This window comes from Rhinolophus sinicus, chromosome 15 (assembly GCF_057876585.1).
Source record: "Rhinolophus sinicus isolate RSI-liver-muscle chromosome 15, RSI-T2T, whole genome shotgun sequence".
NCBI classification, from domain to species: domain Eukaryota; kingdom Metazoa; phylum Chordata; class Mammalia; order Chiroptera; family Rhinolophidae; genus Rhinolophus; species Rhinolophus sinicus.
In genome coordinates, this window is record NC_142515.1 from 87,336,017 (window position 1) to 87,351,742 (window position 15,726).

At 42.4% G+C, this 15,726-nt stretch overlaps 1 protein-coding gene across 1 annotated transcript in view; it reads right to left on the minus strand.

Moving 5' to 3' along the window:
* Positions 1–15,726, minus strand: part of LOC109439421 (adhesion G protein-coupled receptor E2-like) — a 44,438-nt gene that overhangs the window by 7,453 nt on the left and 21,259 nt on the right. Inside the window, exons 7-17 of the mRNA XM_074338119.2 lie at positions 13,620–13,775; positions 13,281–13,367; positions 12,978–13,073; positions 11,919–11,968; positions 11,712–11,789; positions 11,128–11,305; positions 7,667–7,774; positions 7,281–7,501; positions 6,917–7,096; positions 3,860–4,057; positions 3,348–3,583 (exon numbers count right to left, since the gene is read on the minus strand). Coding sequence (XP_074194220.2) covers positions 3,348–3,583; positions 3,860–4,057; positions 6,917–7,096; positions 7,281–7,501; positions 7,667–7,774; positions 11,128–11,305; positions 11,712–11,789; positions 11,919–11,968; positions 12,978–13,073; positions 13,281–13,367; positions 13,620–13,775 — 1,588 coding nt within the window. The remainder of the gene's footprint in view (positions 1–3,347; positions 3,584–3,859; positions 4,058–6,916; positions 7,097–7,280; positions 7,502–7,666; positions 7,775–11,127; positions 11,306–11,711; positions 11,790–11,918; positions 11,969–12,977; positions 13,074–13,280; positions 13,368–13,619; positions 13,776–15,726) is intronic.

The following is a 15,726-nucleotide window of genomic DNA, read 5'->3' on the forward strand; positions in this document are numbered from 1 at the left end:
TACTTTATTTTACATTCCAACCAGCAATGTATGAGCCTTCAAATTTTTCCATATCCTTGCAAACTCTTTGTATTGTCCTTTTAAAATTTTAACCATTTAACCTAATGGATGCGAAGTGACATTTCATTTTGTGGTTTTTGATTTGCATTTTCTTAACGACTAATGATTTTGAGCATCATTTTATGTACTTATTCATCATTACATATGTTGGGAGAAATGTCTATTCAATTCTTTTGTCCATTTTCAAATCAGTCTATTTGTCTTTTGTTGTTGAGTTATTCAATTTAATTTTAACAATAGTGCAGACCAGAAGTTCTCTTAAGAGTACAGATTGGTAACTGAAGCATAGAAGGCTTAAGACTATTGCTCAAGGTTTTACTGATAGTGACAGAATTCACTCTTGATCCAACTGTCATGCAGGGTGTCATGCGGGGTCTCTGGTCCCGCTCCCCACATAAGAACACAGGATATGGTGAGGCCAAAAGGGAACACCCATGGAGCCATAGATAGGGGTGTCATACCACTATGTTCTTGCTGGCGGCTGGGTTGGAGACACAGGAGCCACACGATCCGCAATCCGCCATCCTAACTGCAGTCTGCGCTTGCCAGCCACCATCTTCTTGCTAGCCCCCATTTTCTGCTAGCGAAGCCACAGCAGTCATATTAGTGGCCAATGGCTCACTGGTTACAGCTGACGGCCAACGAGTCACAGCTGATGGCCATCCAATCACAGTTGATGGTATTTACTACCCGAGTGAGCACCTTTCCACGTCAGGTGGAGAGCCTGGAAACTGCACTCCTGGCTCTGTCCCCACACCAACATCAGAGGAACGTAGAGAGAGAGAGAGGCAGCATATTTATTGCAGGACAATAGAGAGTGTGGTAAGACATTTTTGTACAATAAAATGTACACCGAGAAGAATGTAAGCAAGAAAGAACTGAGGTGTCCAAAAAGGACTCCTGGAAAGAGTTCAGTTGATACAGGTGAGCATAAATTTTAGCAGCATATTGTGGTTAAGAGTGCACGTTCTGGGAGACTGACTTCTTGGATGTAGGAGTGAAAACTTTTCTTCTAAAACAACAAAAATATAAGCAAAACCATTTCAAAACTCTGGCAAGTACCCAACACCACAGAACAAACTGAAAATAGTCTATCCAAGGAAAGTACTGAATCTTGATAAGACTGGTGAGGAAGGAGTCTTGATGTTTTAACTGGCAGCTATTTCCATTCCTTCTCTCCCCGGCTTAGTAATAAAGCAGCCAAAAATTGGTAGCATGCAGACAACGGAGAGATCTGACTATTTTTGGAGCTCTGTTAAAAGCATCACCACCATTCCCAGAGCACAGTCAATCATCTTTTTCTGACCCATTAGCTCCCTGGGAACCTTATATTCTCCAAAGTTGGTGTCTATTTGATTTGACTGAGAGCTCATCTCGGTGGGGGATAAAAAATGTTTACCCCTAGGGCATTACCAAAGAAATAGCAAACTACCATCACATCACTAACTGCCTAAGGCTGTGATTTCAGGTGGAGTTAATAAAACAGCATGGTACTGGTATAAAAACAGACACGTAGATTAATGGAACAGAATAGAGAGCCCAGAAATGAACCCATGCTTATATGGTCATTTACTCTATGACAAAGGAGTCGAGAATATATAGTGGGGTAAAGACAGTCTATTCAATAAATGGCATTGAAACAACTGAACGGAAACATGCAAAAAAAAAATGAAACTAGACTACCTTCTTACACTATATACTAGAATAAACTCAAAATGGATTAAAGACTTCAATGTAAGACCCAAAACCATAAATCTTCTAGAAGAATACATAGGCAGTAAACTCTCTGACATTTTTTAGTGATATTTTTTAATGATCTGTCTCCTTCGGCAAGGAAAACAAAAGAAAAAAATGAACAAATGGGACTACATCAAACTAAAGTGTTTTTGTACAGCAAAGGAAACCACCAACAAAATGAAAAAAAACAGCCTACTGAATGGGAGAAGATATTTGCCAATCATCCATGTGATAAGGGGTTAATAGCCAAAATTTATAAAGAACTCATACAATTCAACACCAAAAAAGCAAACAATCCAATTAACAAGTGGGCAGAGGACATGAAGAGATATTTCTCTAGAGGACATACGCATGACCTAAAGACATATGAAAAGATGCTCAACATCACTAATCAGAGAAATGCAAATTTAAAGCACAATGAAATATCATCTCACAATTGTCAGAATGGCCATCATCAATAAATCAACAAACAACAAGTGTTGGCGAGGACGTGGAGAAAATGGAACCCTTGTGCACTGTAGGTGGGACTGCAAATTGGTGCAGCCACTGTGGAAAACAGTATGGAGTTTCCTCAAAAAATTAAAAATAGAACGACATTATCACCCAACAATTACATTTCTGGGTATTTACTCAAAAAAATCCAAACACTAATTTGAAAAGATATATACACCCTTATGTTCACTGCAGTGCTATTTATAATAGCCAAGATATGGAAACAACCAAAATGCCCATCAGTAGACAATTGGATGAAGATGTGTTATATATATATATATATATATATATATATATATATATAAAATAGATATATATATATATAAATATATATATATCTATATATCTATAAGATATATATATATATATATATATATATATATATATATATATATATATATATAAAATAGAATATTACTCAGCCATAAAAAGAATGAAATGTTACCATTTGTGAGAACATGAATGGACCCAGAGGGCATTATTCTAAGTGAAATAAGTCAGACAGAGAAAGACAAATACCATATGATCTCACTTATATATGGAGTATAAAGAACAAAACAAACAAAACAAAAACAGTTTTATACATATAGAGAACAAACTAATGGTTGTCAGAGGGGAGGGGGTTTAGGGAACTGGGTGTAAAAGGTGAAGGGATTAAGAAATACAAAGTCGTAGTTTAAAAATAGTCACAGGGATGTAAAGTACAGCACAGGGAATATAGTCAATAATGTTGCAACAACTATGTATGGTGCCAGGGGGTTACTAGACCAATCAGTAGGGATCGCTTCATAAATTATATAAATGTCTAAGCGCTGTGCTGTACACCTGAAGCTGAATATAAAATAATATTGAATGTCAACTGTAACTGAAAAAAAATAATTAAAAAATAAAGACATTCTCCTTAATTATTATAAACTGCCACCAGAAAGATGCCCTAGGCATTATTACACAGTAGCTCTCTCCCCATATTGTGATCTAGCATAATCAAAGTGCTGCGTTGGTTCCCTGCTGGTCCACGTCACGTGGAGAAAACAAGGACAGTGGGAATTTGCACTTACCGGGTGGGTGTCCCATAAAGGTGAGGCCTGGACGCTGCGGAAATGGCCACGATTACAGCCGGGACTCCGTAGCCCACAGGGAACACGAACTTCTTCATGAACCTGCTCACGCTGGAGTAGTTGACCACCGTCAGGTTGCGTGCAGTGAGGAAGAGGTGCAGGCCCTCCAGCAGCATCCAGGTGAAGGACGCCAGGTAGAGGTAGTGTAAGGCACCCGCGATGATGGCGCACAGCACCTGGGGGAGGAGTGAGAGTCACCGGGGGGAGTCAGGGGGAGTGTGGCCCCAGGACCTCTCCTGCGCCTTGCCATTGGGGAGAACTCGGACGTGTATGAAGGAGTTGTTACAAGAGAGTTTGTCTGCTCGTTGCGTCACTCGGTGTGAAAGTGGCTACTCACTGCTCTAACCTTCCCACAACCCAAGGCCGTTTGATTAAGGTGTCGATGCAGCAGGGGCCCATGAACTCCGCGTCCCCTGGTGAGGGCAGGGGGTCCTTTGGGACCGTGTCAGTACCTTGGGCTCAGTTCTGTCGATGGCCGTGAGGAAGAGCAGGTGGGCCAGGAAGAGGCAGAGCGAGAGCTGCAGGTGGAGCGAGGTGCTGGTGTTCTGGATGGCTTTGCACAGCAGGAAGGTGAGGGCCGCCAGGAGGAGGCACAGCAGAGACAGGCTCAGCCCCATGTAGGTGATCGCAGCCAGGGCGGGATCCTCCTCCTGGGACCCAGAGAAGAGACATCACAGTCACACTTTCCTGCTCTGGGGTAATGACCCTTCCATCCTCTTTAGTTTTACTTTTAGTTGTCACAAAATCAAGAAAGGAGGAGCCAGGTAAATTTGTGATGTTACTGGTAATGTTAAATTTTCTGGGGTCCTGAACTGATTAATTCAGACCCTGGGCGAATTGAGGGATAGGAGAGTCCTTACCAAAGACCAAGCCCTGGGACTCATCGGGTTTCTTTTCCTTCAGGCTTTTGGGCATGACTAAGCTTATAGGTTACCCTGTGAGGGTCACGGAGGCACGAAGCTCGGGGTTAAGCACCATCCTTTGACCTCATTATGTCATTCTGAGTGACAAAGTCTGTACCTGGAGACTCGATATCCAGGTCTCAACTCCGCACCCAGACTCCACTCACCTCCTCCCTGCAACACCTGTTCCTTGCTGGTCAGGAATCCTTACAGATTTAGAAGTGGATCCTGGGTTAAAGGAGGACAGCCGCTATACTCTGATGATGGCGGCAGCTTAAAATTCGTATTTCCTGCCTCTTTTTTGTGAAGTATCTTAATTATAAGGGGAGCATAAAAAAATGCCACCAATTCTATTTCAGCATAACTAGGGGAGATAAGAGAAAGGAGACAGGAGAGAAGAGGGAAAGGAAGAAAGGGGAGAGGGGAAGGAGAACGAAGAAAGAGGGGAGAGATAGAGGTTGAAATTGATAGACATAGAGATAGAGATAGAGAGGGACGGAGAGGGAGAGAGAGAGAGAGGGATGTGCTAATGAACAGGAGTGGAAGTAAAAGCGTTCAAAATTGGTCCATCTGAATAAGAGCAATATATATATTTGCACTATTTTTATATTTGAAACATGCCTGTGAGTTTGAAATGATTCTTTTTTAATGATTATTTTTTTCAGTTTCAGTTGATATTCAATATTATTTTATATTAGTTTCGGGTGTACTGCATAGTGGTTAGACATTTATATAACTTATAAACTGGTAAAAAAAATAAATAACAAGTCCTCCAAATGATTTTCATGCATACCAAATATCAAGTATCTTTAGTCTAACAAAATAATTTCCCTACTATATAAAAAGCTCACACAAATCTGTAAGAAATGTATCTACAAGCCAATAGAAAAAGAGACCAAGCATGTGATCAAATTGTTTCTGGAGAAGGAAATACGAATAGCATTTAAATAAACATTATCCATTCCACTCAGATGAGTAAACATCCAAAAATTTGATAATAACCTTGTGATGAGGTATAAGAAATCACCTTCATGTAATGCTGGTGGGAGTGTTTACAGGTGTGACTTCTATTTGTTGACGATGGAAAAATATACCGACATACAATTATGAATTTAACCTGGAACATGTACAGTATATTCAAACACGAGAAAAATGAAGTGTGTGTAAACAATTGCAACATTATTTGTATTAGCAAATGATCAAAATGAAATGCCCACTATGAGAAGACTTGATGTGTAATTTATGGCGCATTCACACAACAAAATGCAATTTGGCAATACAAATAATGGAGTGTCTCTTTATAGACTGGACTAGAATAATCTCTCAGATGTAATAATAAAAACATAAAAACGCACAACAGTGAAAAAAACACTCCATTATGTGTGTGAAAAGAGGAGGACCAAAGAACAAGTACATGCATTATTTTTCTATGTATAAAATATCCATAGAAAAGTACGGGAGAAACTAACAAATTTGCTTGTCTGAGGCAAGAGGAGATAGGCTAGGTTGGGGTTAGGGGTGAGATGCAGACTCTTCAATGTTTTTCTCTCTTATTTGGTTTGAATTTGAAATGCAAATATTTTAACTCTTCAGTAAATATAAAACAGTATATAAATAAAAGTATGATTATTGTGTTATCTAGTGATGTGGCAGGAGGAAACATGGCTTTGAAGTGTTGTTCACACTCCTGGTGGTTCTTATGTGGTCTGGCCATTGGCTGTGACTCTTTTCACGTGGGTGCCATGTTATTTCATAAAGGCCCCATTACTTGATATCACCTGAGCTAGTTTCTGGTGTTGGTGAACTAGAGAAAGTAACCAGCTCACCTGGCCAGGGAAGAAGGCAAATGTGGCTCCTGACTCACCTGTACTCACTGGCTCTCCTGGCCCCTCTGACCATTGCCAACATCAAACCTTCCTTCCTGCAGCCCCTGAGCACCCCTGTCCTGAAGAACCCCGTGGTAAGCAGAATTCCGATTTGGCAACCACATCCCTACCTGCTTGTATACACATCACTGCTTCTGTGTGTTCAGTCAAATGCCAATCTAGGTGCTGCTGGGAAGGTATTTTGCAGGTGGGGTTCAGGTCCACAATCAAATGACTTTAAGAGAGGGAGTTTATCCTGGGCCTGACCTAATCAGATGAACTCTTAAATGATCTAGGATGTTCTTGGATGAAAAGATTCAAAGTTTGAGAGAGTTTTAATGTGAGGGAGCTTTTTCCTCTCTGGACTCCAGACAGAAACACTGATGCAATGTGAGTGGAACACACCAGAAACGATGCAGGTAGCCCACAGAAGCTGAGCGTGGTCCCCAACTGCCAGCTAGCAAGAAAATGAGAAATCAGTCCTACAACCACAAGGAACTGAATTGTGCCAGCAACCTGGGAGCTTAGAGGAGGACACGAAGCCTCAGATGATGTGGCAGCCCTGGCTGACAGTCATTTCAGCTGGTGAGACTCTGAGCGGACACCTCTGCTCCACCAGGCCAGATTGCTGACCTGAGGGAACTGCAAGTAACAAATTTGTGTGATTTTTAAATTTGCTACATGTGGGAGAATTTGTTATACAGCACTAGACCTTGAATGCAGCCCCTCGTAGGGCTCTCACCTGCACATCATACGGGGCCATGAGGACGGCAAAGCTGCTGAGGTGGGTGCATTGACAGGTGGTGCTGGTGTCTCTGGTGCCCACGATCCAGCAGCCTTTGGTCGACCAATAACCACTTCCGTTCTGGCCATGTTCCCAGAAGACACAGAATACCTCCTCCCTTGGCCCAGGGGTCACTGACTGTAGGAACAGAGCATAGATGTGAACTGGTGGTTCTGGTGCTAAGAAATGCTGACCAAAATCTAGCTTGTGAAAGGCTTTCCTGGGAAGATGATGTACCAGTGGGGGAGCCCCTCGAACCCCAAGGCTGTGCCCAGGACTCAGGCCTCTTCCATACCCACATTCCCATCCTATCAGGACTCACGTGTTGGAAGATGAAGGTGACTGGGGAGCTGAGGTTCTGGGTGTTATTATTGCTCAGAAAGGCCGAGACGACATCTGAGAGCAGGACGGGGGAGACTCCCGGCCGCAAGTCCTTGTGAGTCTCCTGCAGAACTGCCTGCTTCTCAGTGTCCAGGACCAGCGGGGCCTCAGCCAGCAACTTGCCCATCCCTGGGGTGGAGACAAGGCCCACGACAGAAGGGCCTGCAGGACGAGGCCAAGGTTGACATTTTGGGGTGCCCAACAGGTCCCCTTCTTCTTCGGGAGGACTTTTTTTCTTGGGGCCCCACCATAGCCTACACCATCATTTAAACTTGAATTCTCTATTTGTTAAATCCATGGGCATCTTCTCCCCACCTCATCCATTACCTGAGTCACCAGATTCCTCTACTGTGTCCCAGTTTAGCAGCATCTTTGCCTGATTAACACTCAAGGTGACATCCCTGTGTCCTTGCTCCTTCACCTTCAGGGACAGCTCTATGAGTTGTGGGAGTTACATAAAGGAATTAGGTTATGAATTGTGCCTGCGGTGGTTGCTATAATACCTTATTATATATTTTTAATATATAAATATTCTCTATATAACATATAAATACTGTATATAACATAATATTTATATATTAATAATCTATATTATTTATAAATATCAGTGTTATTTGATACACATAATAATAGTATTACACATAATATTTGGTATACATAATAATGGTATACATATTATATGAATTTACAAAGGATTATAAGAGAATACCATGTGCAATTATTCAACAACAAGTTGGATAACCTAGATGAAATAGAGAAATTCCTAGAGACACAAAAACTACCAAAACTAAATTAAGAAGAAATAGAAAATTAGAACACACCTATAACAGATTGAACCAGTAATCAAAAACTTTCCAAAATGAAAAGCCCTGAACAGATGGCTTCATTGGTGAATTCTACACCCAGTTATGGATTAATTAATATTATTCCTTTATAAACTCCTCCTTAAAATAGAATAGGATAGAACACTGCATAAATAATTTGATGAGGCCTCCATTACCCTGAAAACAAAGTTAGATAAAGACATCACAAGAAAACAAGAATGTAGACCAATATTTCCTATAAATAGAGATGCAAAATAATTCAACAAAATATTAGGAAAAATTTTATCTAAGGAGGTTCAAGATTTGTACATAAAAAAACTATAAAAATTATTGAGAGAAATTAAAAAATTTAAATAAATTAAATGACATTCTTTGTTCATGATTGAAAGACTTAATACTGTTAATATGGCAGTAGTCCCCAAAGTGATCTACAGAATCAATGTGATCTATATCAATATTGCAACATAATTTTAAATACTTTTTTGCAGATATGGAAAAGCTCATCCTAAATTTGTAGGGCATTGCTAGGGGCTCAAATACACAAAAGAAGGGGCTCAAATACTCCAAACAATCTTGAAATTAATAAACAAATTTGGAGGACTCACGCTTCCTGATTTCAAAACTTAACACCAACCTATAGTAATCAAAACAGTATGGTACTGGCATAAGGATAGACACGTGGACCAACAAAATAGAATTGAGAGTCTAGAAATAAACCCATTCATCTATGGTCAATTGATTTTCAACAAGGGGTGTCAAAACCCTTCAATGGAGAAAGAATAGTCCCCTACAAATGATGCTGGGACATCTGGCTATCTACACACAAAAAATGGAATTTGGTACCCTAATTCATACAATAAACAAAAATTAACTCAAAATGAGTCAAAGACCTATGGTTAAGGGCTAAAACTAGAATAATTAGGAGAAAACATAAGAACAAATCTTCCTGGAGTTGGATTTGGATATGGATTCTTAGGTGTGACGCCACATACACAAGCAATGAAAGAAAAAACAGAAAAACTAGACTTTATCATAACAAGCATCTGTTCATTAAGGTGAAAATACTATGAAGAAAGTGAAAAGACAATCTATGGAATGGGACAACATATTTGCAACTCTCCTATCTCATAGAGTATATACTGTTAGAATATATCAAGAACTCTTACAGCTCAACAACCAAAAGCCTAACAAGCGAATTTAAAAATAGACAAAGGAATTAAGTAGACATTTCTCCAAAAAAGATACACAAATGTCTAACAGTGACATTAAAAAGTGTTAAACATCATTAGTTATTAGGGAAATGCAAAACAAAACCATAATGAGGTGTCACCTGACATACACTAGAAAGGCTATAATAAAACCAAAAGCCGATGGAAGTAAGAAGTATTGCTGAGGATGTGGAGAATGGAACCCTTGTACATTGCTGGTTGGGGGTGTGAATGGAAAAGTAGCCAGTTTGGAAAAATACTCTGGGTGTTGCTCAAAAAGTTGAACATAAAATTACCATGTCACTCAGAAATTTCACTCTTAAGTTATGTACCCCAAAGAGCTGAAACAGTTATTCAGACAAAGTTGTACGCTAATATTCCTAGCAGCAGTATTCACAATAGTCAAAAGGAGGTAACAACCCACATGTCCTTCAATGGATGAATGGATGAACAAAAGGTGGTCTTTCCACGCAATGGAATATTATTCGACCACAACAAGGAAATAAATAGGATATAGGCTACAACATGAGGAACCTTGAAAACTTTGTTAGGCAAAAGAAACAAAACTATAATGTCACATGTTGTATGATCATTTTATACACACACACACACACACACACACACACACACACACACACACACAGAGGGTGCCAAAAAATGTATATACATTTTAAGAAAGGAAAAAACTGTATTAAAATTGTAATACTCAATATATACTGATAACAAAAGGTGAATACAAGTCATGTATATACTTTTTTGGGCATATATATATATATATATATATATATATATATATATATATATATGAACTGTCCAGAACAGGCAAATCCATAGAGACAGAAAACAGATTAGTGGTGACCAGAAGCTGGGGGAGGGGGGATGAAGAGCAACTGCTTAGTGGGTACAGTGTTTACTTTTGGGGTGATGAAAATAGAAATAGAGGCGATTATTACAACTCTGTGAATGTACTAAATGCCACTGAATTGTACACTTTGGTTAAAATGGTCAATTTTATGTTACATAAATTTTACCTCAATAAAACAAATCATATATAATATTAAATTTATATATTTCCAAATTTAATTGTTTTCTTTTGAAGCCATTTGTATTTATCTTAAATTCTTCATTATACTTATTTCATCTGCTTGTAATTTATTTTACAATGAGTATGTATATTATTTACAGTTTTATCATTTATTTTAATTGAGGTATAATTGATATACATTATATTAGTTTCAGGTGTACAATATGTTTCAATATTTGTGTATATTACAAAATGATTGCCATAATAATTCTACTTAACACTCATCATCATAAATAGTTACCACATTTTAAAAATTTGTGATAAGAACTTTTAAGGTTTAGTCTCATACTTTAAAATATGCAATTCAGTATTATTAACTATAGTTGCCGTGCTGCACATTATATCTCCATGACTTAGTTATTTTGTCCATTTGACTCCCTTTATCCATTTCAACCACCCCTCACTCCCTTCCTCTGCCAACCACCAATCTGCTTAATCTATGAATTTGTTTTTTAGATTCTACATATAAGTGAGAGCATATGGTATTTGTCTTTCTCTGTCTGTCTTATTTCACTTAGCATAATTTATTCATTTCTTTTTAAGCTCTTATTTTCCTGTGTTTATGAGAGTAACACTGAGATACAAGTGTGGTCACTCAGGTCCAGTGAGACTGGAAGAGGAATGAGGTGGAGAAAGGCCAGAGCAGAGCCTGGGGGCAAATGGGGTCCTTACTTGTGCCTCCAGCTGTGTTAAAGGTCAGTGACTCATTGGACATGGCCTTGCTCAGCGATCTCAGGACCTGCTCCTGGCCAACCAGCAGGTTGGTGGCCACACAGTGCTGCTCTGAGCGGGGCAGGGTCTCCAGGTCTCCAGGGCTCTCCAGTAGATCATCCACCACCTGTATGACTTTCTGGGGGGATGGGGACACAGAGTCAGTGGGCCATGAGCCAGAGAGGCTACATGAAGACCCTGCCCACTCAGCCTGGCGAAGAAAACCCACAGATGGTCTATCTGGGGATAAAGGTGGTGCGGTTGGATTCCCTGTGTCTTTGTCCCTGGAATCCAGCCACTCATAGGAATGCCTAGGGTGACATAAACCCAACAGGCAGGGACAGCATGAAGAAAGGTGTTAGTAGGTGCATGGGGGTCTCACTGTGAGTACAAATACCTGCGTGTCCGCTCTTCCCACCAACACTTGGAGAAACGGGGCCTCAGAGCAGGAGGCCATTGTATTGGGGTCTCTCTGCTCCCAGACCCAGTCGTCCCCGGGCCTCTATGAGATGCCTCCACCTGCCTCCCCTGGGTCCTGCCCTTACCTGGATGGTATCCTGGGCCGAGGTAGACATGAAGTCTCTGCCCAGATTGTGGACTCTTTCATAGAAGCCGGAGAGCTTCTGTGGAGAGGGGAGATGAGGTGGTCAGAGAGCCTTACAGGTGGATGGGGAAACTTGGGGTGAATAGGTGGGTACTGTGGAATGTGCAGAGGGATTTCCTACCTCTTGGTCCCTTCTGGGGCCACTCACCTTGCTGTTGATTCTAGGGGGTGAAGTCCATCTGGAGAAGGAGTTTCTTGCTGCAAACAAAACAGCAGTTCATTCATTTGGTGTGTGTGTGTGTGTGTGTGTGTGTGTGTAGGGGGAGGAGTCTGGGGCCAGGTCAGGCCAGGTACCAGATTCCCAGATTGTCATTTGGTAATTCAGGGACCTGGTTTGGGAAGGCCCCACTGTCTCACGCCTTGTTAGTGGGCTACTTTTCTTATACACATGGAGGTTTCCTGTGGGTGAATGTGATGGCCCAGATACCCGGTTGTCCAGAAGTGTATGGACTCAGTTTGAGCCCTACCTGTCTGGCACCCCTAGTGCCACCCTCAGCTTTCCTGGGCAGCTCCTAGCTGGGGTGGGGACATCATCTTCACCTCTGTCCCAGCCTGAGCATTTGGACAGAAGACAACGTAGGCCTTCTTGGGAACTGAGTGCAGGGGAAATGCTGCATTTAATGACAAGGACCTATCTTGGGTTCCTGTGATGGCCTTTGTCCTAAGTCCCCCAAGGGCAGCTGACCACTGGCTGAGTTTTCCTTGGAATCTCATTGACCCTGTTAGGGCAATATAAACTCCCCTAACTCTAAGACATCTTGATAGAGATGGACCAAGAACCGCCCCTCCTGAGACAGGCCCACCAAAGATTAGGCTATAGGGCAGGGGCAGGGAGAATAAAGAAGGTGCTGGACAGGCCAGTGCCACTCAGACAGTGGCACCAGGTCAAGGCTGGACATTGGGGGCTGACCTTCCAGCCAGGCATCCCTGGGTGCCTTTTTCTGATCCCTAAGAAGGCATCCCCAGGACTGGCAGGAAGCAGTGAGAATGCATGTCTGGGAAAGGCCAGCAGAGGTGAGGGCTGGCTGCCTGGAGATGGGGGCAGGGTCTGATGGGCGAGGGATGGCAGGTGTTTTGTCATCTGGCCGCTTGGTCTCCCACCAGGGACACTGACCTGGGTAGCTCCACCTGTTGGGCAATGATCCTTGGTGTTGCCCTCTGTTGCCAGGTGGGCCAGATGGGAGACTCTTCTGTTTACCAGACTCACCAAGTTTGTGTGTGTGTGTGTGGGTCCGTGTCATCCTGTTCAGACGGGATGCAACATTCTTCTGGGTGCTCATCATAGTTGTCCTCAGGTGGTGAACTGAAATTATTGGGGAGGGTCAGGGAGGTCACTTTTGTGGGAAATTGATGGAGGCTGAGCAGCTGAGAAGTGGGGTGAGGGTGCCATGGTTGTTGGTCAGGGGCAGGGACAGTGGGGGAAGGTGGACCCGCCCGTGAGTCTCCCCACTCCTGCCTTCCTGGACAAGGTCCATGAATCAATCGTTGTCTGGGAGGTCTGAGATTGTACCTGGAGTGTTGGAGCGCATGGGGGCTCTGGTCGTGGCAGGTCTCCTTCTGGCAGTCACTGATGAGGGTGAAGAGGGCGGGGATTGTGCTGGAACACAATGAGCGCACTTTGAGCTCCTGATGTGTCTTGAATGTCATCCCTTGCTTTTCTTTTGTGAAAATAAGATGCCAGGTGGGCAGGGGGACGTTCCAAACATCTATGGAGGGTCCTGAGCCTTGGGGTTCAGAGAGGGGGTGAGCAGGTAGGTGCCCAGGCCAGCCATTTTATGCCTGGAGAAAGTGGGGCAAATAACCTCAAATCTCATGGACAAGGACATGGAAGACACAGGGTGGTTCTCACCTTGACACGTGTTCTCACTCTCATTTCTGAACCTTTTTGCCCTGGAAACAAGTGTGTATCCCGGGTTGCATGTGCAGTAGTAGCTCCCCTCCGTGTTCTGACAGTTTGCGTTTTTTCCACAGGACACTGTCTGGGGTGGTTCACATTCATTGATGTCTGGAACACAACAGGGTAAAGGGTCACCTCCCTAAGGTGGGAATGAGTTTCCACAGGGCAGAGACTGTGGACTCCGGCCTGCTCCTGCCATGGGGAGTGGAGAGAACTCAGCTCCTGGGTGGCTCTCCTGGGGCTGCGCTGGGCACCGCCAGCTGCTCCAGAGCCTGTCGACTACTCTGCTCATCTCTGCTCTCGGGCTGGGCCTGAAAGCACCTAGATTCGGACACTCTGCTATGTCATGATTGGGATGGAAGCAGGTCTGCGTCCCCTTCTCCAGGCCTTGAGGGGTAGACGGAGGCACTGACTCAGCTCCAAAACTTCCCCTGTGGTGTTTGCTCTATAGGGACCTGGGGTTGGCCTCTAGTCAGGGTGACAATGACATTAAAGGCTGCCCCCTATGCTGAGGTAGGGAGGGAGTCATGGCTGGGGCTTTCCAGGGTGACATCATCATTCACACCTGAGGACAGAGCCAGGTGTCAGGTCCCTGCCTGTTGTTAACTTCCAACCCCATTTAATCACAGTGGCCCAAGTACACCCTACACTCCTCATAAGGTCCTCTCCCAGTTCCTAATTACAGACCTTTTCCAGATGTCTCAGGATATCTCTGGGCAAATCTTGCTATCTCCACCCCTAGATGAATCCCCCCACCCTTATCAGAGGCAGTATGGGAAATAAAATGAAGAAGCCAGCAGGAAGCTGCTCACAGCTGTCCCTGGGGGTGATTTCTGGCATTTTAGCTCTCCTTGTCCTCTAAACATGAGAGAAAGATACCTGTGATCCAATACCCTTTGAGTAGATCAGGGGCCCAAAGAGCAGGAAGTGGACCCTGCTGGCTAAAAACAATGGTTTAATAAGAACCACATATACAAGAATGAACTACAATGAAGGGACAGAATATTTGGCCCTATACATACCAATTGGGAGAGCAAAAACTTTAGAGACTGACAGGACTCTGGGCGTTATAATGAGTTGGGGTGCAACCGGTCTCCCTTAGATCAGAGTTTCATCTCTGAACTTGTGGATTTTCCTTCTAAGGCCCCCAGCCCAGGCTGTGGGTGTCAGCCCCAGGACAGAGAGGAAGCATGAGGAATGCTTCTGCTCTCAGATGGTGGCAATGGCTGGAGACCTGTTTTCCAGGTTGAGGGGATGGGGTGGAGTCAAGTGGGGTATAGCTGGGAATGAGTTGTGTGGGAGGGGAGGTCATGGTGATGGGAAATTCTTCAAACTGACAAGGGCCCTCCAGGAAGGAGCTGGGATCCAATGACAGTAGCAGTGGGGTCTCCATCCACATCCACCCAATCTACAAATCCCCATGAAACACACATGTAAACACACAAAGGAACCTTTAAGGACACTTCGAGGGTCATGGATGTGCTGTGCAGTAGTCACAGTCACATCTTGTTTCTTTTCCCCTGATAAAATTTACTTTTTGCCCAATATTAAACGACATGTGGATACTAAGAAAACAAAGAAAATGTAAAAAAAGAAAATCACCTATAAGTCTACTACACAGACTACTTGTAAATTTTAGGGATTTTTCTTCTCATCATTTCAAACATATTAGGAATATTTTAAAATTATCAATAAATATGCATCTAAGACTATTTTAAGTACATGAAGAAAATTTCTTGGTGTAAAAACCATATAATTTCTGTCTTTTTTTTTTTTTTTGCCACTTCTTTGTTGTGGTAAAATGCACATAACATAAATTTACCACCTTAACCATTTTTAAGTAGTGTAATTTCCTTTTATGATCTTGTATTGTTGAAGAATAAGAACTGTTTAATTTTAGAACTGGATTTCAGTCTACCATCTTATTAATTGCGTGATTTTAGATAATTCACTTAATCTCTTGGTGCCAAATTATGATCTTTTTTTTTTTTTTTTTTAATAAAAAACCAAACAAACAAAAAACAATGCTACCCTGAAACCATAAAACTCTTAGAATAAA